Source organism: Trachinotus anak, unplaced genomic scaffold (assembly GCF_046630095.1).
Source record: "Trachinotus anak isolate AG129_WGS33_773 ecotype Australia unplaced genomic scaffold, CSIRO_AGI_Tana_v1 ptg000012l, whole genome shotgun sequence".
NCBI classification, from domain to species: Eukaryota; Metazoa; Chordata; class Actinopteri; order Carangiformes; family Carangidae; genus Trachinotus; species Trachinotus anak.
The window spans coordinates 26,549,880-26,575,304 of NW_027273863.1; the positions used below are offsets into that span (position 1 = coordinate 26,549,880).

At 41.3% G+C, this 25,425-nt stretch overlaps 3 protein-coding genes across 10 annotated transcripts; all 3 read left to right on the forward strand.

Annotated features, from left to right (window-relative positions):
• Positions 1-896: 896 nt before the first annotated feature.
• On the forward strand, positions 897-7,182 carry cldn15la (claudin 15-like a). Its single transcript, XM_071492510.1, has 5 exons — positions 897-1,351; positions 3,236-3,400; positions 4,754-4,835; positions 5,838-5,951; positions 6,622-7,182. The coding sequence occupies exons 1-5, from the start codon at positions 1,135-1,137 to the stop codon at positions 6,698-6,700; spliced, it is 657 nt and encodes a 218-aa protein (XP_071348611.1). The 5' UTR covers positions 897-1,134; the 3' UTR covers positions 6,701-7,182.
• A 1,461-nt stretch (positions 7,183-8,643) lies between these two features.
• saga (S-antigen; retina and pineal gland (arrestin) a) lies at positions 8,644-25,292 on the forward strand. Of its 8 annotated transcripts, none has more exons than XM_071491580.1 (15): positions 8,644-8,758; positions 11,589-11,670; positions 13,976-14,036; positions 14,693-14,737; positions 15,309-15,508; positions 16,256-16,315; positions 16,409-16,476; positions 16,694-16,832; positions 17,168-17,252; positions 17,343-17,415; positions 21,376-21,513; positions 21,627-21,704; positions 22,433-22,447; positions 22,846-22,908; positions 23,666-25,292. In XM_071491580.1, the coding sequence occupies exons 2-15, from the start codon at positions 11,623-11,625 to the stop codon at positions 23,790-23,792; spliced, it is 1,200 nt and encodes a 399-aa protein (XP_071347681.1). In that variant the 5' UTR covers positions 8,644-8,758; positions 11,589-11,622; the 3' UTR covers positions 23,793-25,292. The 8 variants fall into 8 exon arrangements, with proteins under 8 accessions (XP_071347681.1, XP_071347689.1, XP_071347682.1 ...); XM_071491588.1 differs by having other exon boundaries at positions 22,846-22,898; XM_071491581.1 differs by lacking the exons at positions 8,644-8,758; positions 11,589-11,670 and adding an exon at positions 12,321-12,381.
• On the forward strand, positions 17,449-21,133 carry LOC139629147 (nuclear factor 7, brain-like). Its single transcript, XM_071491579.1, has one exon. The coding sequence runs from the start codon at positions 18,726-18,728 to the stop codon at positions 20,121-20,123; it is 1,398 nt and encodes a 465-aa protein (XP_071347680.1). The 5' UTR covers positions 17,449-18,725; the 3' UTR covers positions 20,124-21,133.
• Positions 25,293-25,425: the final 133 nt, after the last annotated feature.

Consider the following 25,425-nt stretch of genomic DNA (forward strand, 5'->3'; position numbering starts at 1 on the left):
AATTCTAAAACCAAATTCCAAACCACCATTATTCCCTTTGCTGATTTTGCATGTGAACACATTCTTATTTAAAAAAAATGGAAGAAATAAGCTGTTTTTACTGTCTCATAAACATATCTCAACTTCTTCTTTATATTCTTGTTCTCCTTCCTCTGAAGATTTCTTCCTGTTTCTCCTCCCACTGTTCTGAAGCCACAAACACATGATGAACAGTTCGTCAGGGTTCTATATGTTAAGATCATCAACCATCTAGAAATGCCCCATAGCAACCATGTTATTCACTCAGCCTCTGACTGACACACTAACGACGGTGTCCAAAGTGACTAAAGACCTAGTAACACCCTAGTGACCAAATCCAACCATCCTATAGAATGCCCACTAAAAACTACAACAATCACCTTAGACACAACTTTTTGACCAACTAGAAAATGTCCTATTAATCACCAGAGATACTCTCCCAACTGCCAGGCATTCACCAGCATCTCAGCAACCAGGTACAACACCACAGACACCACACTAGAAATTCATAAGCAACCACCTAGTGACTTTTGACACTAGGTGGTGAGCAGATGTAAAATTTGTCCAGAACTTTTACCCTTCTCCTGCTGTGGCTGTAGTTCATTATGTTGGCTTAGTTGCTATACAAACAGATCGTGTTTGTTTTCTGTGGCTTTCTGTGTGAAAAGTTTTATCTTCATCGTCTTTGTTTGGCTTCAGGGATACACAATTCCATAAGCAGACCTGTGGATGGTTTTCAGGGTTATCTGAGGTGTGGCTGAAGATTCATCATCATGATCAATACTGGTGGGTGGCGAGGGGAGAAAAACAGGGAGCGGCTCTCAGCACTTTATGGTCCTGGCAGAGTGTAAAGTCCTCCTGTTAGAGCCACAGACCTCAGATTCACAAGAAATAACTGAAGGACAGAGATCAGAGCCTCCAACAGCCCAAAGGATTCCCTCGTCAAGGCTGAAGAAGACTGAAGACCAGGCCCAGTGACCTTTTCATTCTCTTTCATTTCACATTTTGAAGGCTTGACTTGAAGGCGTCATTTTCTTTAGACAATTTGTGGCAGTCGGATTTCCTCTGCGGATCTCTGTTGTTTCACCTCAAGAGTTTTTTGGAAAAGTTGCCATCATGTCGACGGCTTTGGAAGCGACCGGATTCATCATGTGCCTAATTAGCTGGCTGGTCACTGGAGCAGCACTGGCCAACGACTACTGGAAGATTTCCACCGTGTCCGGCAGCGTCATCATCTCCCAGAGGCAGTTTGAAAACTTGTGGCATGCCTGTGCCGAAAACAGTGCCGGCATCGCCGAGTGTCGGGACTTTGAGACGCTGCTTGGCCTCCCAGGTAAGATGAGATCAGTGACCTACTGAGCTTTAACAGCTTTTATTAAACTTTTAAGAAGGTAGACATGGGCACCCTGAAAGAGTACAAGTGTAAGACACTTTAACACCTCCCAAAGACAAAATATTTCCCAGTTACCTTCACAAAAGCAGCTGAAGCAAAGATACTTGCGACTCTTTGGTTTTTGCTTCACTTTTCAAGTTTTCAGCTTCTGGTAAAAGTCAAAAAGAGTGTATGGGCATCTACATATTTAGTAGAGTCTTTAATACAAGTCTATAATATACATAAAGTAGAATCTGTCACTATTGAGGGATATAAAATAATACAAGAAATAAGGACTGGATAAAGACAGACCTATAACAAATGTTAAAGTTTTCAGTATCTTATCAAATCTTTTGCACAGAAAAAAGGCCAACTGGCCATGTTGCACCATTTCTGAATTAGTTGTCCAAAGGTTGGTGGATTTTACAGCCAGAAGTTTCCCGCCTGAAAGTCACTGGTCAGACAGTTTGTTGCACAGAAAGCATGATCGCCTTAATATTTTCATCTACACTTTATTATTTTTATATTATACTTAATGATAGTGAAGTTAATTTCTCAGTAAGGTTACTTTTCCTCCAATGATGTGTCATATAAGATGATCTGTTCGGCGCCATTTTGAGCTTCCTCCTCCACTGACAGTAAAATGGAGGGAAACACCCTTCAAGTCCAAGAGGCAAACAGTGTTGCTTCGTGTTTACTTCAGTTTGTCTCTACTCTGTAGAATAAGAAGTTATTTTTCTTGTCTCATTTTCCCCCAAATTCCAGTCCATGTTTTGTCTTTGAAACTTTTGGTTTAGTATTTGAAATAAAAATAGAAGTTTGTTGAACTGGAGTCACAAAAGAGTTCAAAATAAAGGCCTGTGACTGGTCAGACAGCACGATTTTAATCATTTAAATATTGTACCTGTTTAAGTTTAGGACTGGTCAATATGATTATTTATACACTGTATGTCCTGTCCTGTATGTACTGTCCTATATAGTTACCACCTTACAGTTTGTCTCTCCTGAAAGTCACTGAGGGTCATAAAGAGGCGCAGCAGCTTTTTATGATCATTAGAGGTCATTTAGTTAATAAATTACTACACCAGTACAGCTGGGCAGTGTTAAACACACACATTATATTACTTTCACTTCTTCTTTTTTTAATATACATGAGGTAGAAACTTCATGTAAATACTTTGAGTTCTGTGCGTTTTAAATGAACAAGATATGAAGTATTAATCAATGAGCTTTAGTGCTGATAGGTGGATTTTGTTACCTTTGGTCAGAAAGACTGGCCTCCTGTACTGAACCTAAGTGGAACTCCAGGAAATGTATCATGCAACAGACATTTTAAAATTGTTGATTTGGGTAATTTTTACCTTCACTTTACCTTCCAGGCTGAAATGTGCATTTACTAACAACCTATTTAATTCTGAACCTGTTAAAGTCTGTATTTAATCTATATGTCTCTGGCTGTCATCAGATCCCATGTGCAGAGCCACAGAAACAATGAGTGAATTATTATGTGTGAATCAAACCCTTATATATCTCATTCCTCAGAGCCATAGAGCTCACATCACATCAGTGTTGCACTGGGTGACATGTTCCTTCATGACCACACCCACCGTCTTGCTGTCCCAAATACTCACTAGAGCACCAAATGTGGATTAATCCACTGCTGAGAAAAATTCTCATTTCTAATAATGACTTATATTTATTTGAGTTGTGTTTATAAAGATTTATGTCTAAAAGCTGTATCACAGACATTTCCATTCTGTCATGACAACATTAGGCCTACACACCACACGTCTGTGATATGTGGTGATAATAGTGAGATCCCCATATCTCTCTCCTTCTCCGCAGGTTACGTGCAGGCTTGCCGCGCCCTGATGATCGTCTCTCTGCTGCTCGGCCTCGGCTGCATGATTGTGTCTCTGCTTGGACTCAAGTGCATAAAGATCGGCTCGGCCACCGACCAGTCCAAGGGCAAGATCGCCTTCACCGGAGGAATCCTGAGCATCCTTGCCGGTGAGTCGACGATGAAGTTGTGCAGAGCAAAGCTGTCATCAGAATACCAAGATAAAAGATGACACAACACGACTGTAATTGTGAAACAAAGAAATTACTTTAGTGGAGTAAATAAAGTGGATGGTCAATGAGTGAACAGGTTCAGTAGTGTAGGTGGGAGATAAGTGATGTTGTAGACCTCCCGCTCTGCTGAGGGCTGCTTCTCTAGTTTGACGTAGATGGCCTCCTTCAGTCCTCTAAACATGTTGTCATCCTTCAGGTGCGGGTAAGCTGCTGAGTCTTGGCCTGAGGAGTCAGCCCTATAGGCAGAACCATGTGTTTGTTCAATGGTTGTTTGTTTCACAGACACATAGGTTGGTGCACTCCTCACAACATTGGATTTTTTGATGGACCAGGTGTTACTCGGTTTGAAAAACCCAGGGATGTGTTGTTTGTTGAAGGCCCTCCTGAGTTCCTCAGATTCCTCAGACACCAATCGGATGACGATGTTGCTGTTCTTATGCTTCTTTTTTTCACCACCCGCAATGTTGTGTTCTTCCTGGATCTTGTGGTTGTTTTCATAGAGGTCCAGTCAGGGTATCCACAAGCTTTAAGTGTATCCATCGGGTGCTTGTGTTCCCTCTCTTGGGCCTGGACCCTTGTTGGGACATCCTCAGCTGAGTGTTGCAGGGTTCTGATAACTCCTAGCTTGTGTTCTGGTGGGTGATGAGAGTCTAAGAGTGGGTCCTGGTAGGTGTGGGTTGGTTTCTTGTAAAATGTAGAGGCTCCTGTCTTCTTCAGTGTGTACGACTGTTGTTTCTGACACCTACTCGTGTAAACTGGATGTTTCTGTCCACTGAGTTGATAACTTCTGTAAAGGCTTTTTATTTTGATCCATGTGTTGTCCACATAAACCAGTTGTGCTGTGCTGCTACTCTGTGGAGGTTCAGGGCCATCTTCTCTACCTCTTCCATGTAGAGGTTTCCTACAATGAGAGCTATTGATGAGCCCATGACACTACCGTCCTTTTGTTCTATTATGAAGGGCGTTGTCATGCAGCAGTTATTGCCTTATGGTTTTCACTGTGTCAAGCCTCATATCCTGTTTACAAAGTCCATGGAGTGTTGAACATTGTGAGTGGTGTTACCAAAGATGATAGCTATATTGCATGTCTACCAGTGAGTAACTGAGTCAATGCTGTTGAATATAACTGCCCTGATCACTTTTTCATATTTCTTCCTCAAACATGATACAACCAACACTGGCTGAAATATCAGACAGTATTTTATCAGCCAATACTGTGGTACAGGTCATGGAAAAAAGTAAAAACTCTTTAAAAATGTTGTGTTTGTACTGTGTTTTGTGTGTTTGCAGGTCTGTGCTGCCTGACAGCGTGTTCCTGGTACGCCTACAGAGTCGTTGAAGACTTCAACAACCCGTTCTATGGTGGTATGAAGTGAGTTGACCTGCACAGATCTACCCTGAAAAGTTTAGTTTGATCCCCCCACACAGGAACTGACACAATTCAATTAAAGAAGAAAGAAGAAAGAGAAAATGATGAAATGAGTCCGTGGTGAGAGAAAGACTTTAAGGTCCCATATTTTACACTATTGTGTTTTATTTGAAGAAGATATATTTGTGGTTTTAAGAACCAAAAACCATCTCAGTGTAGTTTTACATCTCCTCTCTCAAGCTTCTCTCTGGAGTTCTAGTGACAACAGGTCAGTCAGCCAATCAGAGGAGAGGATCTGAGCCTCTCTTCTGATTGGCTGACTGTTTTCTGAGTGATCGAATAAAAATACAGCAGATTTCAGGTAAACACTCAGAGAAACCAAATCCTGCAAGGTTGGATGGTGGGTCCAGGTGGGCGGGGCTTGGGGCTTGGCTGAGGGCGGTGACTGCTTTATTGTGACATCACAAAGTTCCAGAAGTCCTGACGGCTGGTTTTAAGGCTCAGTTTCTGAATACAGGCTGTGTGCATTTCTCTGTGGACTGAGGCTTTGATACTTCCACAGTATTAATATAGAACCTAGACCTGCTTTATAATCACAAACACATGGACATTCACCTTTAGACTGGGTGGAGCTTTAATAATAGCAAACATTTCACAAATCTTAATTTCCTCAAGTGAGTTTTTGGAGCTGGAAAGTAACATGACAAGGATTGAAATGTGTATTCAAAGGTATTTGGTACCACTCTTTAATAGGGAACCATTTACAAAAAGTTTATAATATGTTATTAATGGATTTATTTGTGGTTAATAAATAATGTACTGATGTTTTATAGATCAGATACAAGCCATTAATAAGAGCAACTCTTTTGTCTTCTCAGCTGTAACTGCAGATTTATTACTGTAAAACAATTTCTTAACTTATAGCTACACAGAGTTTGATTCACTGTTTTAAACATTGATAGGTGTGTGTTTGCAGCCTTTTCTCACTCTGTTGTGTGTCTGCAGGTTCGAGCTGGGTACTGGCCTCTTTCTGGGATGGGGTGGAGCCTCTCTGGCCATTCTGGGTGGAGGTCTTCTCTGCACTGCATGTAAAAGAGCATCAGCTGGTGGCAAGAAAGGGTAAGTGCAAGTAACACACCTTTTGTCTTTTTTTCCTTTTTTTTTCGTGTGTGACGGTGTGATGCTGGCTGTGCATGACTGCTGCAAGATGAAGAGTTAAACCAGTGTAAAGAAAGACTTTCACTGTTAAGTTCCTTCCTTAAGTTCGTCCTGTTTTCTGTGAAGCTCACAAACGTCAGTGTTGCTCACCAAACAGCAGACTCTGTCCTGGATTCTGGTTCAGCTCTGACGTGGGATTTACTTACGATACAAACATTTAATGGATTCATCCCTTTACTGTCAGTTATCCACACTTTGTATACTGCTGGATGTAATAATAATGTTTTACCTGGATATTTTATGCAATGATCATATTTTTTTTGTGTGTGTAAATCTGAATCTACAGAGTAACCAGAATGAGGAGTAGATGTATAAAGTCGTACACAGTATATGTTCATTCTTGTTTAAATCTTATTTAATTAATTACATCATGTAGATGTAATGTAGAAAATAAAATAGAAATTTCCAAATCCGACACTGACACTAAAGAGTTTTTTGATGATGATGGTGGTGATGATTATGATGATGATGAGGTGACAGTTTGTAGCTGACGTCCAATCACAGAACCAGCTTCACTTTAAATGACTTCATCGTACAGTTGGAGTCTGATGTTGTCGCTCTTGTTTTTCAGAGGTTACTATGGAAACGCACAGCAGAAGGTCTACACGGCTACAGCAAAGTCAGATCCAGACTCCAGAGCTTATGTCTGAACACACATACACACACACACACACACACACACACACACACACACACACATAATACTGCCTGTTGTCCTGCATGGAATTACATTAATTTTCTGACACCACTAATAATACAAAGGCTCTAAAAGCAAAGTTTCTTTGAGGGTGGGGATGTGAAGGGCAGATGATTAAAACTACACACACACACACACACTAACACACTGTGCACAAGATGTCTGGCAGGATTTTGACTGATGTCATAGGAACTATGAGAATTTTCTTATTTGTTTTGCAGAGTTTTTGAGGTTGAATTTAAATCTAAATCAAAATCTTGGTAATAAATAATTCTTTGCAGATGATTGTCAGTGACTGTGTAATCCTGTTTGGAGTCAAGTGGGTTTTTTGTGTTTGCTTGTATGTTACACATATGTCATACTCACTGTTTGATACAAATATCTTCTACATATATGCTGTATAACTAAATAAAGTGACTAAATTGATTTAAAAAACAGCATCCTGTGTCTATGTGTAGCCAGGATCTTAGTACAACAGTAAAACTGTTCACGTGTTCATCTTTACTTGAGCTGAGATGGTGAAATGATGTGTTTTATTTTTGTGAGTCCTCTTTTGATCAGTTGACGTCATTTTAAGCCTCCATTTATTAAAGGTCAGTATACAACTAATAACTGGTTTTTACTATAATATGCATCTGTTGTGAGCACATGGGGACGATTATCATTTATTAATGTATCTGTCAATGGCTGTAAATCCTCCTGAAACCTGTGAAACTGGTGCCACTGGTGGTTGACAATATAACACAGAATACAAGACAATGGGCCCCTTGACCATTGGACGTGTAAAAGGTCACACACAGGTCAACAGAGGAGGATTCGTGGTCACTTTATGTCTCTGCTTTTGGTTGGTTTGTATCAGTTTGTGGTTGAATTTCTTTTTAGTCGTCTTTTCGTAGCAGTTTGATTGACGTTAACTGTCCCTTTATACAGAGGTTCTGAAACAGGGGCCCCCTGGCTCCCTGGTCCCCCGAGCCTGTGCCCAGTAGACCTGTTTATTAATCCATCCCAGCTAATCATAAAATATGGTATAACTGTAATCATTGTTAATTCATTAATACATATTAATACATCCTCATATCTTACACCTACAGATTACTGTACTGTATTACTTCTAAATACTGTGACCAAGACACTCTGACCCAAGGCACGTGCATACTGTGTGTGTGTGTGTGTGTGTGTGTGTGTGTGTGTTGTAATCTCCTGTGTAATAATGATGATGAATGCATTAATCCACCTCTGTCTGTTTACCTGCTGACAGGCAGAACAGTGGATTAAAGCTCCACAGCTTCACTCTGCCCATCTATCTATAGACTTCCACACACAAACACAGACACACACACACACACACACACACACACACTGTGGACTGGATCAAACCTGCTGCTCAACCTTGAGGTTGCGTCTGGACAAACTCTGGATGTCAAAAGTCTGAATGCACCGTTTCACTGAGCTGCTGGCTGTATCAAAGTGTTCATATCAACTCCCTGCCAGATATCAAATAAGAGTATTTTCAACAATACATGGAACTATTTCTCAAACACAGTAAAATGTGTTTTTTGTTTTTAACTGAAACTAAAAAAAAAAAGTAAACTAGCAAGAGATGCTAAAACCTCCCAAAAACTCTCTCTCTCTCTCTCTCTCTCTCTCTCTCTCTCTGTCTCTATCTGTGTTTTTCTATGTCTCTCTCTCTCTGTCTCTCTCTCTCTCTCTCTCTCTGTGTTTTTCTATGTCTCTCTCTCTCTAATCTGGTCCTGATGTGCTGACTGAGGGGGAACCAGCTTCAATCCTCTCAGTCGGCTCATCGCAGGAAGTCTGCGTCTGTCTGTCTGGATGCTGCAGGGAGTGGGGGAGGGTTGGTCAAAGTTCACAGCTGGGCCACCTGATTGGCTGATGGGGGTGAGGGAAGCTGTGATGGACAGCAGGGGTTGACATATAGAGCTTCTCTGACGGGCATCAGTCTCCTCCTTTCATTCAACAACACACCCTTCATCCCTTCATTTCTGCAACACAGGTGAGTCATTCTCAATCTAACAATGAAGAATAAAAATTCTGCACAGTGATATATAATTTGCATTTTTGAGCCCTGTTGTCTGTTTTTAAGTCTTAAAAACTCTAAAATGAGCATCACTATCTTCAAACACTGCAGCAGAACCAAGAAAATGTTCCTTTATCTGTGGGAGATCCTTGAAAGAAGTTGGTTGGAGTGTTGTGTTGATTTCATCCACACCGGCAAAATGTTCCACTTCTTTTTAGGATGCCATATTACTATCCTATTATTTTATCTTATTATTTCTGTATTTCTAGGACTTGATTACGAATAGAAAAACTCAAAAATAAAGAAATTTCTCATTCGATCAAGTATTTAAGGATAAAAAAATAAGTGTGTCATTATGACCACATAAATAAAACTAACTTTACTGGGTGGAGATTTTTCTTTGCAGCTGTAGGAAACAAAAAGACATAAGACAGTAAATATATATGTGACTATGACAGAAATGACATAAATGAAATAGTTTTTGTTTTCTTTTACTTTTATATTTTAACAACATTTTACATTTGTGCTTATGGCTGGTTTGGCACCGGTGTTGCTCCGTTTCCTGAAGATCTAATCTGATCTAACCTTTACATATTTTCTGCAAAACCTTTGTTGCTTTTTTAAATTATTATAATAATTTTGTTGATTCCAAAACAATGAAAAGAAGTGACGCTCGTTTGCGTTGTTTTCAGTGAGGGGAGGTGAAGCACATGTGAGAAGACTCTGACAGGATTAATAAGATTAGCAGAGTTAAATCTGTTTAAATCTCTCTGTCATCTCAACTCAATTAACTCAGCAAGGGGAACTCATTCATTTACATAAATAAAAAAAAAAAAGGTCTCACAATTCTGGATGAAATTCGTCCAAATCCAGTGTATTTATATGGCATCTATCTTTCACCCTGATTCAGCCATGCAGTTGATCTTTTCGCCGCTAGGGGGCAACAAAGACCCGTGATCACGGCTGCACAGGTGTTTTTGCTGAGCTTTCTGCCTCCGCAGAGTAGTAGAAGTTGCAGAAGGGAAATTATTTCGTACAGGAAAAAAATAGGCTTTAAAAATTCAACGGTAACTCCAACAGTGTCTCAGCCCCTGTTAATCATCCACAGAACACCCTTCTAACCGTTTTCACAGGGACTATTTCTTTAACGGAAAGTAGTTCCGGCAGAACTCGTTAACAGTGGCAGGTGTAGGTTGTTGAGATGTCGGTGCTGTGGGTCTGTGGTGGGGACCTCGGGGGCCCAGACCTCCAGGAGTCCAGCTGAGGAGATAAATAACTTGTGTGATGAAATTAGTTTAGATTCAGTGTTAGTTCCAAGCTAGTAGCCTCACTTAACACAAAGACAGCAAAATGAATCCACACTTCAGATCCTTCAAAGATGGATTATTTTCTCGATTCATTTTTTGTTATATAAAAAGCCAGAAAACAATTTTAAATGTTTGGCAGTTTTTCTTTAAAAATTACTTTAACGGTTAATCAGTTATCAAGACAGTTGTTTCTTTTTTTCTGTCTGATTTAGACGCTCCCAAACCACTGAGCTAGCTTCTTCCTTAATTAAAGAATCAGACATGGTTTAAAGTAGCAGAAGTGGCAAGTGGAGCAAGTATAACAGTTATAAATAACTTTCAAGTTTTATTTATTGTCTGGTCAACTTATGGAATTAACATTTCTATGGTTCACTAATGATACACTTCAACAAAATGGCGACATTTGTTGTTTAAAGGTTTAAATGAGAAGCTTATTAGCTTAATGATGTTACAGGCAAAGAAATAGCTCTGCGTTGAACTGCTGTGTGAAAAAAACAAAACTGCATGATGTGAAATCTGCTCACCTGGTTATCTCACTTTGGTTCTCTAAAAAAATGTTTTTAGAGAAAAAACACCTGCTGCTGTTCTGAGGGTGTTTTCCATTTCCCTCTGAACATCTGGATGAAAAAACAGAAAACAGAAGGAAAACATTCTGTTTCCTTGCTGGAAATAATGTCTCCTTTCTCTTTTACAGAAACAAAAGCTAAATGATGAAAATATAGACCACTGGAAAATCACATCGACATACTAATGTAGCTGTTAATAAAATGAGACTTTTTAGTTCAGGTTGTACAATTTGAGGAGGGAGATTTTTTTTGCCACCTTTGGGACATGGGTTAATATTTTTCAGGTTTGAAGAGTTTTTCCAAGAATACCTTCAAAACAAAACTTGTGGACTTCTATTTTAAAGCTTTGTCAACACTGTAAGATCCCCAGGTTGGACAGAGCTATTCTGAGAAATGTGAGGTGTTATATGTGGATAGCTAACTGGAGAGTGAGGGAGGACACAGTCCTCAGAAGCTCGACTAAAAAAAACCCTATGCCATGTGGGTGAAACATGGGTGTGTAAAGGCTTTAGGGCAAAATCAAAGGGAAATAAGCCCTAAAATTGTTCACAAAAGAGCTAAATCAATCAAATCTTCTCAAATCCTGGACAGCACCATGTGTGGGATATTTTTTTTTGTTTGAATGATGCTGCTGATATTGTTTGTGTGTCCCTGGATCAGTGCCTCCATCTGGTAGCCACCCCTCTTGTACCCAGGTTGGAGACTTTGATTGCAGACAGTCCGTGCCATTCCTTGTTAAATGGGACACTTACTGACTTTATGCTGGTGTGTTTTGCTGGTGTTGCATGTCCTGGGCTGAACCAGCTAATTATGTCACTGTAAATTATACTTGAGTTTGCAACAAACATTCATTGTTCACCCTCAGAGAAACACACGGTCAGAGCGTCGACTCTCACGTGTTTGAAGACGTTTATGTCTGTTTGTTTCTCTCAGGCACTGCTGACTCGCTCCCTCGATCTGCACCAACATGAGTCCAAAGAATGTTGTTTTCAAGAAGATCTGCAAGGACAAGTCGGTGAGTGACGCATCTCAGATGAAAGATTATCACCCACTGCATCCTCAGTTCAGTTCTTTAAAGGGCAGAAGCAGCAAAGACGTCTGATTTATGTCCTGAACCTCGTTATGTAAACAAGCCAGTCACCAGCTGTAGTCAGCTGGCTTTAGGTGACGCTAGAGAAAGGACAGAGCTCAAATCTGACAGCCTCACTTTGGAGATGCTGTGCAGTCAGGACACAGCCCAAACAGCTGCTGAGCCTCCAATATCACATCTTGAGTTACTGACGACTCAGCATCACTGTGTAGTGAAGATATATTTTCTTTATTCCATAGGAAAAAAGACTGAATAATAATGAAAGCATTATTATTGACGGATATTTACTGATATTTAAGCTCTTTAAAATAAATTATTTAAAGATCCTGTAAAGCAAATTCACAGATTTGTTTATAAAATCAATGTATATGTTGGAGAACTGTTCCTGAAAACGTGTGAATCATGTGAAGCTTGTGTGGTGCTGAATTCTGCAGTTATACCTTAAACTGTGTTTCATCATTTTTGCGTTGACTGTTTTTTGGGGGGGCGGGGCCTAAACGAGGGACTGATGACGCACTTGGTCCCCCACTGAGCAAACCCCGCCCCTAAAGCTGTAGCGGTATAAAAGTCTGGAGTGACCCAGCATCATGGTTCTCCTGCTCAGTGTAGCTGCTGTGAGCTGAGCTTTCCCTCCAGGTGCGGTACCCACGGTGTGGAGTTATCAGTAATTACAGAATAATGTGTTCAGAGATAATCACTTATTCACTCATCACGTTTCCCTGCTTTTCCTGAGCAGAAGGATGTTCCGCTTCATCCTCATCAAATAGCGGGTAAAGCCTCTGGTTAAAGCCGAACGCTGCTTTTCCACCGCCAGAGGAGGCACAGTGAGCTGCTGTTTGTGTCTGATTGTGTTGTTAAAGCTCAGAGCTGCAGCTCCCCCCCCCCCCCCCCCACCATCAGTGCAGCCGCCGAGCTTCAGGTGTCTCGGCGCCATGTTGGACAGGTGACAGGTGTGTGTCTGTGTCCTCTGAGACGTTACAGCAGGAGAAGAGGCGGAAATGAGCGGGTTCACCCGGGTTTGTGTTTGCATCAGTCAGGAGCCAACAGATACCCGTGTCTGCTGCGGGTTCATGTGACCCGGCTGTGAACGCGGATTAAACCTCCATCACTGCGACGGAAGCCCGATGTTCGCGGGTTCAGCAGCTTCTGTGACCGGTGCATCGAAGTAGATAAAACCAGGTCACCCGACAGTTTACAGCAAACTGTAATGTGACAATATATACAACACCTGTGTGTGTGTGTGTGTGTGTGTGTGTGTGTGTGTTGGACGCAGTCATGTTTCCTTTCAGTATAAATCTGTTTAAGTGATGCGGAAGCTCTCCCGGCGGTGGGCGTGGCTTCAGTGCCTCAGTGGACACGCCCCCAGCGTTCCAGAGTTGTTGATAAGTTTGAAACCTAAATTTATACATTTGGCAATATTTCTATTCATTCAAATTTGGCAGGGGGTTTAATATGCCATTTTTTTGTGGTGTGGCAAACTCAGAACTCATGTTTTTCTGCTTTACAGCATCTTTAATAGGCACTAAAGAAAATATTACATATGATATGTCTGATGCCTGTTGCATCCTATGCTTTATGTACCAGGCATCTGACTCGACCCCTGACGACCTCCCTGCTGTCACCCTCCAGCTCTTCCCTCAGACACTGTGTTTCTGAATGTTATTACTCACACCTGTTGAGCAGTAACAGGCATAGTGACATCAGATACAGTGGATTATTGTAAATGTTTGTCTTTGAGTGAAGATTTTCCGTCTCACTGCATTTTAATTCTGTAAAGCAGTTCAGCTGCTTGTCCGACTGATCCCCAGAAGGTCAACACAAAGTCACAACAACGTGAGCTGAGCTGAGCCACGTGTGTGATGGACGGCTTTGTGTCGGGTTGCAGCTCACAGCATCACTCGGCTGAAGTGTGTGTGCTTGTGTTTAATGTCTAATCTCAGATATCTGATGAGCTGCAGTGTTTTTCTTTTAGTGCTCTGTGTCTCTGTTGTTGTCTCAGCAGTGTGATGCTGCTGAGCACTGTAAGTTAGTTTAGCAGCTAAACAAACCGTATCAGTGATGTCTCACTCTTGTCTGTGTTCAGTCTGACATCTCCTGGGAAGGTTTTGACAGGTTTGCGTGAAGATTCAAATCCACGTTCATTTTCTTGTTGAGTTCTTAAACAGCATTAAATTAGATGTGAGGAAGTGTGTAAATACCCAGCATGCAAATGTCTTTTCTGCTGCTTCAGGTTGGAGTCTACATGGGGAGAAGAGACTTTGTCGACCGTGTTGACTCTGTGGACCCAGTGGGTGAGTTTGTCCCATCAAACCACTTCTGCTCTACTGTTTGAGTTCAGTGTTGGTCGGTCAGTGTCGACCACCTCATCTTCTGTTGACAGAAGATGAGGTGTTGACAGAAGTCCATCATGGAGGAGTTAGAAATAACTCTGTTTCCTCAGTGCAGATCTGATGACTGCAGATTCCAAACCTGCAGCAGGTTTATTGGTCAGAATAAATACACAGCTACTGGAATGACAGCACTGCTCATATTTGTTATCATAATGCTTTTGTTCACTCATACTCCTCATAATGACTCACTAATGTATCTGGACTGGTCACAAGATGATATCTACCTCATCTTGTTTTATATATACTTAGTTCAGTGAAGGAAAGAAAAATTCAGCTCCACATTTTCCTCAATGCAACAAACTAAACACATTTCTAATGCGTCACACTAAATGAAGTGGACCTGAATTGTGTCATAACTTCAGAGATTGTTATTTGCACATATAAGTGCATTAAAAAAAATCCATTAAAAAAGTGCCTGGAGCACAGTGAATCCTTTTCATTTGCTGAGAGCAAAGAGAACTATTTTCATTCAGCTGTTATTTTTATCATCGTGCCTGTTCAAAACATACTAGTTCCATATTTATTTCCTTAAGAGTTTTTACTTTTTCTACCACTAGATGGCGTCATCCTGATTGATCCTGAGGCTCTGCAGGGGAGGAAAGGTGGGTACCCAAACACACAACACTCAGCAGTTATTACAGGATGCTGGTCCAGGCTCAGGATACAGTGTTACCTCATATTTTAATGGGACCTGTTTGATTTGCAGCTGCTCAGACCTCTACAGCACACCTGTGTGTCTGTGCAGGACTGTGTTCATGCTCACACCTGTAGACCTGATCACGCCTGAATCGTCAAGCTCAGGGACAGTGTTGGTTTTAAAAAGTTAAAGAAACTTCAAAAGCAGTTATATGTCCTAGTCTCAGTTTTTTGTCGTATTTTGGAATGGTACTGTTGCATGGACACATTCACACATCTAATTCTAGCTGTTGTTCTTATGTTGGATTTGTGATCTAATTCATTTATAAATTAATTAGATTAATTTGAGCAGAACACATTCACTGAAAAGACTTACATTGTATTTGTAGCCTAAACTAATCTACTGTGCAACAGTAGTAGTAGTAGTAGTATTAGTAGAAGCAAGAAAGATGTGTGGTTATATAAACTGATTCCAGTTAGAATCCATGTGGGGGACTTCAGTTCAAGACCCCTGATGCTCCCTCCTGTGCCCTCCAGTGTTCGTCACCCTGTCCTGCACCTTTCGCTACGGCAGAGATGACATGGACGTGATGGGAATCGCCTTCCGCAGGGAGCTCTACCTGTCAACCCGCCAGGTGTACCCGCCTCTGCAGGACCGCGAGAAAGGAATCCACACCAAGACACAGGCACGGCTGCTGCGCAAGCTGGGAGACAACGCCTACCCGTTCTTCTTTGAGGTGAGGCTGTAGGTGCTTTTGTAACAGCTCAGCTATCAGCAGGAAGAAATGCGTCAGTTATGTGAAAGAGAAATATTCTCCCTCACAGGTCGTAGTCCTGCAATTCATTTTACTGAGGTGAAATCTAAACAACTGCAAGCAGGAAAATGTTTGTGTATGTCAGCAGTGAAAGGCAGTATGCGGACTCAAAAGAAACACTGAATGATTTTTCACTGCTGATGGACAGTATCGTCCCATAATGCAATGCAGAAAGGAAATGCAGCATCTGCTCAAATGCATCAGCTGCAAAACATTAAAATAAACTGGATGCTGGTGAGAAAACTAAATATATTTGTTGTCTTCATGTCATAATTCATTGCCAGTGATGGTCTGAAGTTACTCTGATGTTATCTGCGCTGCTTAAATTTCTGTTGCTGGTATGAAATATAAAATATACACTGAGTCTATACCAACTCCAAGTACTATGGGGGCTTTCACATCGGGGACCTGGATCCAGATCTGAGTACACTCAACCCAAAAAGTCGAGTTGGTTTGTTTAGCGTGAGCGAGGGTTGAGCTGATGGACGATGATCTCGAAGATCGATCAGCAGAGCAATCGACAATTGGTGGCTTGTTTTTCTATTAATATATTAACTTATTATTATTATTATTATTATTATTATTATTATTATTATAGTCAAGTACTAATTATTCAACTGGACACTGCACACATAAATGACTGACTGACTGATGACTGATTGTTTTCAGTTTCCTGACAACCTGCCTTGCTCAGTGGCTCTCCAGCCAGCTCCTCATGACGTCGGCAAGGTAAGATCCTGACTGCAGCTTCAGACTAGCGGCTGCTGTTGATGAAGTGACCACATCGCAGGATGGCGACGCCTCTTCTCTCTTTGTCTGTAGCAATGTGCAGTGGAGTTTGAGATCCAAGCGTTCAGCGCTGAGAGCCAGGACGCTAAAGTACGCAAACGGTGAGTCTGAGCTACTTGGTCCTGACGGCAAGGATATGGAAGAAACAACTGCAGGTTTATATCAGCTGCACTTTTAAAGAAAGAACAAAACCTGCAAAGCCCTTTCAGCTCCGTTTATTCATAGAGGTGAAAAAGCTCTGAGTCAGTAAAAGAAAGTCTCACTCAGACTTTGTAAGTTTAAGTGTTAGGCACATTTTCTCTACTCTTTGTCCAACAGGAGCTCAGTGAAGCTGATGCTCAGGAAGGTCCAGTACGCCCCAGAGGCCCCAGAGAGTGTCGTGCCCTCTGTTGAAATCACCAAGGACTTTGTCATGTCTGACAAACCACTGCATGTCAAGGCCAGTCTGGACAAAGAGGTGGGTGGCTTCATATTTATCTTAACCTTTACAAACACTCTCAAACATTGTTCATGGCTGGTGCACATTGTGCTTTATACACAGTAACTTGAACCAGTGAAACTCCATCTAAAATGACAAGGGGAATGTTTTGGTCTGATAGAACAGAGCTGTGATTGGGACCCATCAGTTCTAATTATTACCATGAGAAGCGTTGCCTTTTAAACCCTTTGAAAACACAACGATCAGCTCATTATCTAGATGTTTGTAACTTGTAATCAGGGAGCATAACTTAGTATTAAAAGACAACATGCTGACAGCTGCTGACCTTCTCTGACCTTACATCCTGTTTTCAGCTTTACTACCATGGTGAGCCCATCAAAGTGCACGTCGACGTCACAAACAACTCCAACAAAAACATCAAGAACATCATCGTCTCTGGTAAACATGACGCCATGAGATGTGTTGTATTTGCATGAAGCCTGTGCTGGTGTAAATGTCGCCTACATGTGTCCTCTTGTCCCCCCTCAGTGGATCAGGTCTCCACAGTGGTCTTGTACTCGAATGACAGCTACGTCAAATCTGTGGCCATCGAGGAGTATGGGTAATGGTCAGCACACACAACATTTCACAGAATTACGACGAGGGGTTTCATTGTCACATCCTTAAATCAGTCTGTCTTTTTGTCCGTGTGTAAAGTTTAAAGTTTAGTCACAAGATAAAGGAATTCAAACTTTGATCCCATAAAATCCTGTAAATGAAACACAGAATCAACTGCAAAGAAAACCACAGTGAAATGTTATGGCTGCAGTATTTCAACACAATTAAAAAAAAACACTTGGTTGGTGCTAACTGAGCCAAACATCTGATTTTGTACGTTACACACTAACTCTCACTGACTAATGAAGAAGCTATACACTGTACACTGTGAAAGGGGACAGAAGCCCATAAAATGAAAAACATGACCTTTAATTTTTCCTTATTTTATAGATAAAACCACAGCAAACCATGATAACAAAAGAAAACTTCCACACAGAAAGTTTCACACAATAATTTGGATTATTCTGGAGGTAATTAGAAATTTCCATCTTTATGTGTTCATGAGTTACAATCATTCCTCTGAACAGTAATCATGGGCGTCTTTTATCTTCTCCTGTAAAAATCATCTCCAACCCTCTGCTGCACTGAACATCTGACTGGTTACATCTTAGTTTTTTCTGTCGCTGCAGTAAACTCGTTTAGTTTGAGTATACAAGCAACTGACAGTCAATCCTCTGAATCAATCACCTACTGGAGCCAACAGGAGTGTCCAGCTCAATGACGTGACTCCAGACATTAGTGGCAAAGATGGTGGATGAGAATCGATCAATAAACGTACAGAGAGGAAGCAGCATTGCTCCAGGCTAACAGTGGGAACTAATTCACATCTTTTCTAACTTTTCATATTAATTTGACGACTCAGTGATTCACACGGATAAAAAACAGAGCTGGGCTTGTTGCTAACCATCGCAGATTTTTGCCGCTTCAGAGGGTTAACAGAACGTCACATGAAACATTGCTGGTCTAAAGTGTTATTGCTTTATTGTATGAAATAAAACTGACCTCTGGACTGAAGAAACTGCGGCTCCATTCAGACAACCAGGAAACTAAAGTTATTATTTTACCTCACTGAGGAGAGACGCACTCACAAACAGAAAATTCAGTTTGAGAACAACCTCACTACAGCAGGCAGTACTGTGATTACTGCCTCTTCAGCCTGCCCATGACTCCACACACTGAAGTCTGATAGGAAGAGAGACTCAAACCAGCTTCCAGTGAAATCTCAAGAGAAGAAGAGACAGACAGGACAACTGACTGGTGGTTTTGCAGCCTGAGCTACTCACCTGCTGTGGTTCAGCTTCATTCAGAGACTATATGGCTTCTAGATTAGAGCTGGATCTCTGCTGTCCCATCTGCCATGACATCTTCAAAGATCCTGTCATTCTGTCATGTTGCCACAGCTTCTGTAAAGACTGTCTGCAGCGCTGCTGGACAGACAGACGGGTTCATGATTGTCCAGTTTGCAAGAGAAGATCTTCAAAGGAATTCCCTCCTTACAACTTTGTGTTAAGAAACCTGTGTGAGTCCTTCTTACAGGAGAGAGATCAGAGATCTTCAGAGGCTCTCTGCAGTCTGCACTCTGAGAAACTCAAACTCTTCTGTCTGGACCATCAGCAGCCAGTGTGTGTTGTCTGCAGAGATTCAGAAAAACACAACAACCACAGATTCAGACCCATCGATGAAACTGCTCGACAACACAAGAAGGAACTTCAGGAAACTCTGGAGCTCTTAAAGGAGAAGTTAGAGGATTTTGAACAAGTTAAAAGGAAGTTTGATCAAACAGCAGAACACATTAAGGTCCAGGCCCGACACACAGAGAGGCAGATTAAGGAGCAGTTTAAGAAGCTTCACCAGTTTCTAGAAGAGGAAGAGGAGGCCAGGATGGCTGCACTGAGGGAGGAAGAGGAGCAGAAGAGTCAGATGATGAAGGAGAAGATGGAGGCTCTGAGCAGAGAGATAGCAGCTCTTTCAGACACAGTCAGAGCCACAGAGGACGAGCTGAGAGCTGAAGACGTCTCATTCCTGCTCAACTACAAGGCTGCAGTGGACAGAATCCAGCAGCGCCCCCTGCTGGATGATCCCCAGCTGGGCTCAGGAGCTCTGATAGACCAGGCCAAACACCTGGGCAACCTGACCTTCAACATCTGGAGCAAGATGAAGGACATTGTCTCCTACAGTCCTGTGGTTCTGGACCCAAACACTGCTCATCCAGATCTCATCCTGTCTGAAGACCTGACCAGTGTGAGGTGTGGAGAGGAACAGCAGCTTCCTGACAATCCAGAGAGGTCGAGGTGCTGTCGTTACTCCGTCCTGGGCTCTGAAGGCTTCACCTCTGGGTCTCACAGCTGGGATGTTGAAGTTGGAGACAGCACAGATTGGGAACTGGGTGTGTTCTCAGAGTCTGTCAGGAGGAAAGGACACTTGTGGTCTGGGATGTGGACGATATGGTTCTCTGATGGTAAATACAAAGCACACTCTACCTTACATTCATCCAGTATTTTCCTATTGGAGGAAAAGCTCCAGAGGATCAGAGTGAGTCTGGACTGGGAAGGCGGAAAATTGTCATTTAGTGATCCCGACACTGACACACACATATACACCTTCACAGACACCTTCACTGACAGAGTATTCCCATATATTTGGAATGTGAAAAATCTCGCATTGAAGATTTTACCAGTGAAGGTCTCTGTGACGGTGGAACAGCACAGTTAGAGCTGCAGTAGCTATAGAGGTGGAGAAGGTACAAAACTCAAATCCTCCTGCTCAGACATTACTCCAATACAAGGGAAAGTTGTTCAGTCAGATTTTTACTTGAGTTAAAGTTCTGGAGTACTTTCTTTTAAAAATACTTAAGCATTCAAAAGTAAGTTTTTATGTTGTTGCATCGTTTCACATCTACAGAACCTGATGACTCTGAAACAACCTACTGACTGTCTGCATAGAACCTGTAGAATAAAAAGCTTATATGGAATTGTTATCAATGCAGCTTCCACAGGAAAAAACACAAACAGAAAACAGCCTAACCTGGTTACACACCTCTACTTCCTTCTGTAGCCATCGTTAGGACTAGTTCTAACAACATGACTGACAGTGGAGGGGTTGGCTGTGATTGGTTTTTCTCCTGTGATGAGCACAGCATATGGTCTGTCACATTTAAGAAAATTCATCCCACTGACTAAAAGCTCTGCTTCAGAGTAACGAGTACGTCATATAAATATAGTGGAGTCAAAAGGGCAACATTCGTCTTTTAAGTGTAGTAGAGTAAAAGTCATACATTTCAGTGTCCTGATGATGATGTGTCGCTGCTCTGTCTTTTTTTTTTTTTTTTTTTTTTTTTTTTTTTTTTGAAGGTATTGTAAAATTATTTCAGTGATTTGAAAAATTCCATTTACAACCCCACTTCCAAAAAAGTTAAGTTAAAATATATTTTTACAAAGTAAAAAATCTATATTAAAATACACGTACTTGCTTCAGGTTAAAATTTTGTTGAAGGACGTTGAAAAAAGTCACCAGGATGTAGACGCCTTGTAAATTCAAATTAATTCTTCTCCATGTTTACAAAGAAATGAAATGTTTTGCTCTGTACTGTGGTGTTGATATTAACTTTATCTTTTGTGCTCCACTTTAATGCTACAACTCATCCTGTGTTTGTTTTTGGTTTGTAAAGCAACGTGTTATCCATTTTAAACTTTCCTTGGTCTAAATAAAGTGGTTTCTGTGGGACAGAAGTCTCCTTGGTTCATATTTATTTGTGTTATTTTAGACTTTGTGCACTTTTAAAATCACAAGATTGATTGAAGGATGATAAAGTTTGTATTTGTGCTTTTCATCATGTTTCATTACACGTCTCTAAATCTCCAACCTTCCTCCTGAAGATTAAGACTCACTGTCTACACCTGCTGGTGCATCTTGTTTTGTTTTCTACTGAAGTTTAGTGTGTGACAGTGTCCTCCTCACATCTCAGGGATTCAGTGTCCGCGGGAGCATCTCTGGAGAAAGTCTACACGCTGCTGCCTCTGCTGGCCAACAACAGGGAGAGGAGAGGTATCGCTCTGGACGGCAAACTGAAGCACGAAGACACCAACCTGGCATCATCCAGCATGTGAGCGAACATCAGTGACGGCCGTCATCTTTCACGCTGTCAGACAGATCCAGTGTCAGCTGAGTCGTGTGTCTCCTTATTAGACATTTAAAAATCTTTTACTTCTCTTCCAGTATCAAGGAGGGTGTGCTGAAGGAAGTTATGGGAATCATGGTTTCATACAGAGTCATGGTGAAGCTCATCATTGGAGGGTCAGTGTGTGTGTGTGTGTGTGTGTGTGTGTGTGTGTGTGTGTGTGTGTGTAATTTGTTGGAGTAACTGAGAACAGAGCCCATAGAGCATAACATAAGAGAGAACATAAACACACTGTTGAGTACAGTCTCAGTATTTTCCCTTGTGTATGTGTCTTGAGATGCGGTGAGATGGTTCTGTCAGACAACATGCAGTGAAGACTTTACTTCTCGTCCCAGTCTCACACCTTTGTGTTAACAGGTTTCTCATAAAAACCAAAGTTTCAGAATCAGCAGCACGCAGCGATTCTTCCGTGCAATGACAGTTATGTGTCCAAGCAGCAGTCACATCACAGGATTTTGGTCCTGAATTTCTAACGTGATCAGCATCTTGATGCAGGCTGCTTGTTTGGTCGTCAGAGCTCTTGATCAGCTGCCGGTGTCTCACAATATGATGCAAGATGATTTCACCACATTTCTTTTATGACTGAATTTTTGCGTTTACAGTCCATAATCACACAGTACAAAGACGTCTTTAGACACTGAAGACAAACCTTTCCAACCAAATCTCAGCCCCTCATCAGCACAGCTGTCTTATATCATTTAGCAAAGTATCTTTAAATAAGATTTTTCATTTATCTGTGATGTGATTGTATGTACTTTTGAACTGAAAATGAAATTGAACTCGCCGCCTCTGGTTGACGTGTTGTTTTGTTTGTTTCTACCCGTTCTGATGCTGGCGCTCACAGGATGATGGGATCAAGGTGGGTTCATATCTGCTTGTTTTCATTAATAGTAGCTTCTGTGTTCAGTTGGAGTATGTAAAAGTTGTTCTGTTACTTTTGTGCAAAATGAAAGAAGGAATGTTGTTTAGCAAAGAAAAGGCCTGAACAGAAAACAAACATGGCTGCCACAAGTCTACTTTGGTATTTCAGTGCTGTTTTGAAATATAAGTTTTATCTACTCATCAACTCTGCTTTCATTAGTGTTGCTCAACACTATACCCAGTAATCTGCAAGTTCAGACTATGTGTAAAGCATTCAGAGTTTTATGTTGTATCAGGTGGAGACAGTAAAATATTTAGATATTCAGATAAGTGTCTATTTATGAACATGAGCTCTTAATCCATTAAACACAGTAACAGTGAACATTTATGTTGCAGTGAGGTCGGCCTGGAAATTCCCTTTAAACTGATGCATCCTAAACCTGATGCAGGTGAGGACATGTGCATTTCACTTTGTTAGTGTGGTCCATGGCAGCTGTGCACATCTGTAATGACTGGCAGGACTGACACTAAAATGTCCATATTTTAATAAACAGGTGAGTGAAAGTCGACCGACAGTCAAACTGAATCTAAACCTTACCGTCTTTTTGTCTTTGTTGCTGCTGACAGTGAAGGAGAGGTAAGATTGTTTTCCGGATGAGAAATAGATATGTAAAAGAATTTGAATGTTCAGTCTCATTTTGACTCAAAGAGGCTTCAGTCCATTGGAGTTGTGAATGAATGAACAAGGAGAGATCAGAGTGTCTCAAGCCTGTGGACAAACGTTGTTGTCTTTGTTGTGACACTTGATCTAAATGTCCTCTGACGTTGTTTTTGTTCGCTCAGGGACTGGATCATGTTCCCGGATCTTTTCTTGCTTCATCAGCTCTTTTTTTCTAGGTCATTTCCCTCTGTTAGCTCTGTTTATATCCCCATGTCTTCATCTACAGTGTCAGCTTTCCTCTGTTTCTTTTTGCCTGCTGACATGAGTTTCACTGGGTCAATGGTTAAACTCATGTCAGCAGGTGAAACAGAAGCTGTGTAGGTTATTTTATTATTTTTTTTTTTTAAAAAGGACATTGCTTGGCAGAAGAAATAATTTCAAAAATTCCCCAAATTCACCTCGCCTGTAGTTTTCCCTCATCTAGCTTTGCATGTTGGTAGAAGTAGTGTGGGCTTCAGAAAACATAAAGTCTGTTTCCATTGCTGCTGTTTGTAGTGAGATGGAGGAGGAGATGGTGTTCCAAGAGTTCAAGCGCTCCTACCTGAGGGGGATTATCGGCGATGACGAGGAAGAAGAAGGAAACGTGTCGGGTGGTGACGACATGGCGCCCAAAGAGAAGTAGAGGAGAGGGTCGACCAGGGTGGAGCAAAGACAGCTGGGAGTTTGAGTCGCCTCAGAGATTGTGCTAGAAAAAGATGAGATTTAATTAAAGGACCATACCTGTAGTTTTGCATGTTTCAGTACCACTGAGGGGGACTTCACACCACTGCAGAGCACTGGCATATTACATCGTCACTGTGATAAACATGCTTTTAGTAGAGTTTTACATCACAGAAGTAAACACAAGCCTTGATGTGCAGAGACCGTTTAATGATTGTTAAACCTCGGACCTCAAGTTGTCTTGAGACCGATTCAGCATAAAGCTACAAGAAGTGATTTTTGACCACAAAGGGGCAGAAAGTTTCCAAACTGTCAACCAAAATGATGAAAACAGTCTTCACCATCTTTTTGTTATGGCTAAAATGTTGACAGACGTTTGCAACATATCTACATCCAGCAGACACAGAGCAACGCGACGGTTGTGCTCTGGTTTGGTCTCTGCTAACTCCTGAGAACATTTTCAGATGCTGCATTGTCCACTTTCGTCACCATGTGTTGGGATATGTCTTCCTACAGTTTTCTATAGAGGGTGGACAATTCTCACTACAGGAGACACACGAGCTCCAGTCCAATGTTGAACGCCTGTGGGATAAAAACCATCTGTTCAGATATGTGGCAACATATGGCACAAATATTCAATTACAACATGTTTTTTGAAGAATGACCTGAACTATTCAGTTTGTTCTTTTTAATGTGTGAATATGGGACAACAGTGGTCATGATGCTAGTAAACACGTGTGGGGAGTGTGTGAGACAGACCTTTGAAAACACTGATGTGATGTCAGTGTGAGACTGAGGTAATGATATAACTGTAACTTGTATCAGTTCAGGCTATTCACAGATGATGTTTTCTCTTACCTCATATTTGCCTGCTAACATGCAAACCCACAGATATGGTCCTAAGCATCCTTTTAATGTAATTTGTAATAATGATTTTTAGTGCTTTTGTACTTTTAGCAATGTACACAGTGTCTGACTCTCATGTCCAGATCTGAAGTAACTCGATGCAACATCAGTCCATCCATCACCTGTTCATTTTCTACAACCAGAGAACGAGACACTGTCAGAGCTGGGATCATCATATCTGGGATGGTTGTGAATTTGATTATTTTAAATGTTAGAGTGTGATGATTGGTTTAAAAAAAAAAAAAAAAAATCTAAACAGAATTAGTTGTATTATGTTTTAAGTCGTCATACGACAAAAATTGTAGAACTGGAGGTATTCGTGAGATCACATGAGCGTGGAAACCAGCTGACGCAGACACCAGACGCCATTGTTGGCCAGTGTGTCGGCTGAGTTTCAGACTGATGTGGCTGGTCAGGCATGGCAGCTGATGAGTTCAGATTTACTTTGGAAACATCTGCATGGACGGCTGTGTTTTGTTTGGCTTTTAAACGAGATGTGATGCTCTGTGTGACTGTGCGGTTCCAACACCTGTAACAATAAAAGCTGATTGATCCATTCTTGCATTAGCTGGTGTTGTGGTGTAATGTAGTTTCCAAGGCCCATCCAAGGTCACGTGATGTACAGAGGGTTCATGGGACATTTTTACAATTATTCCATTACTGTTTTTTAGATATATAAAAACACATAG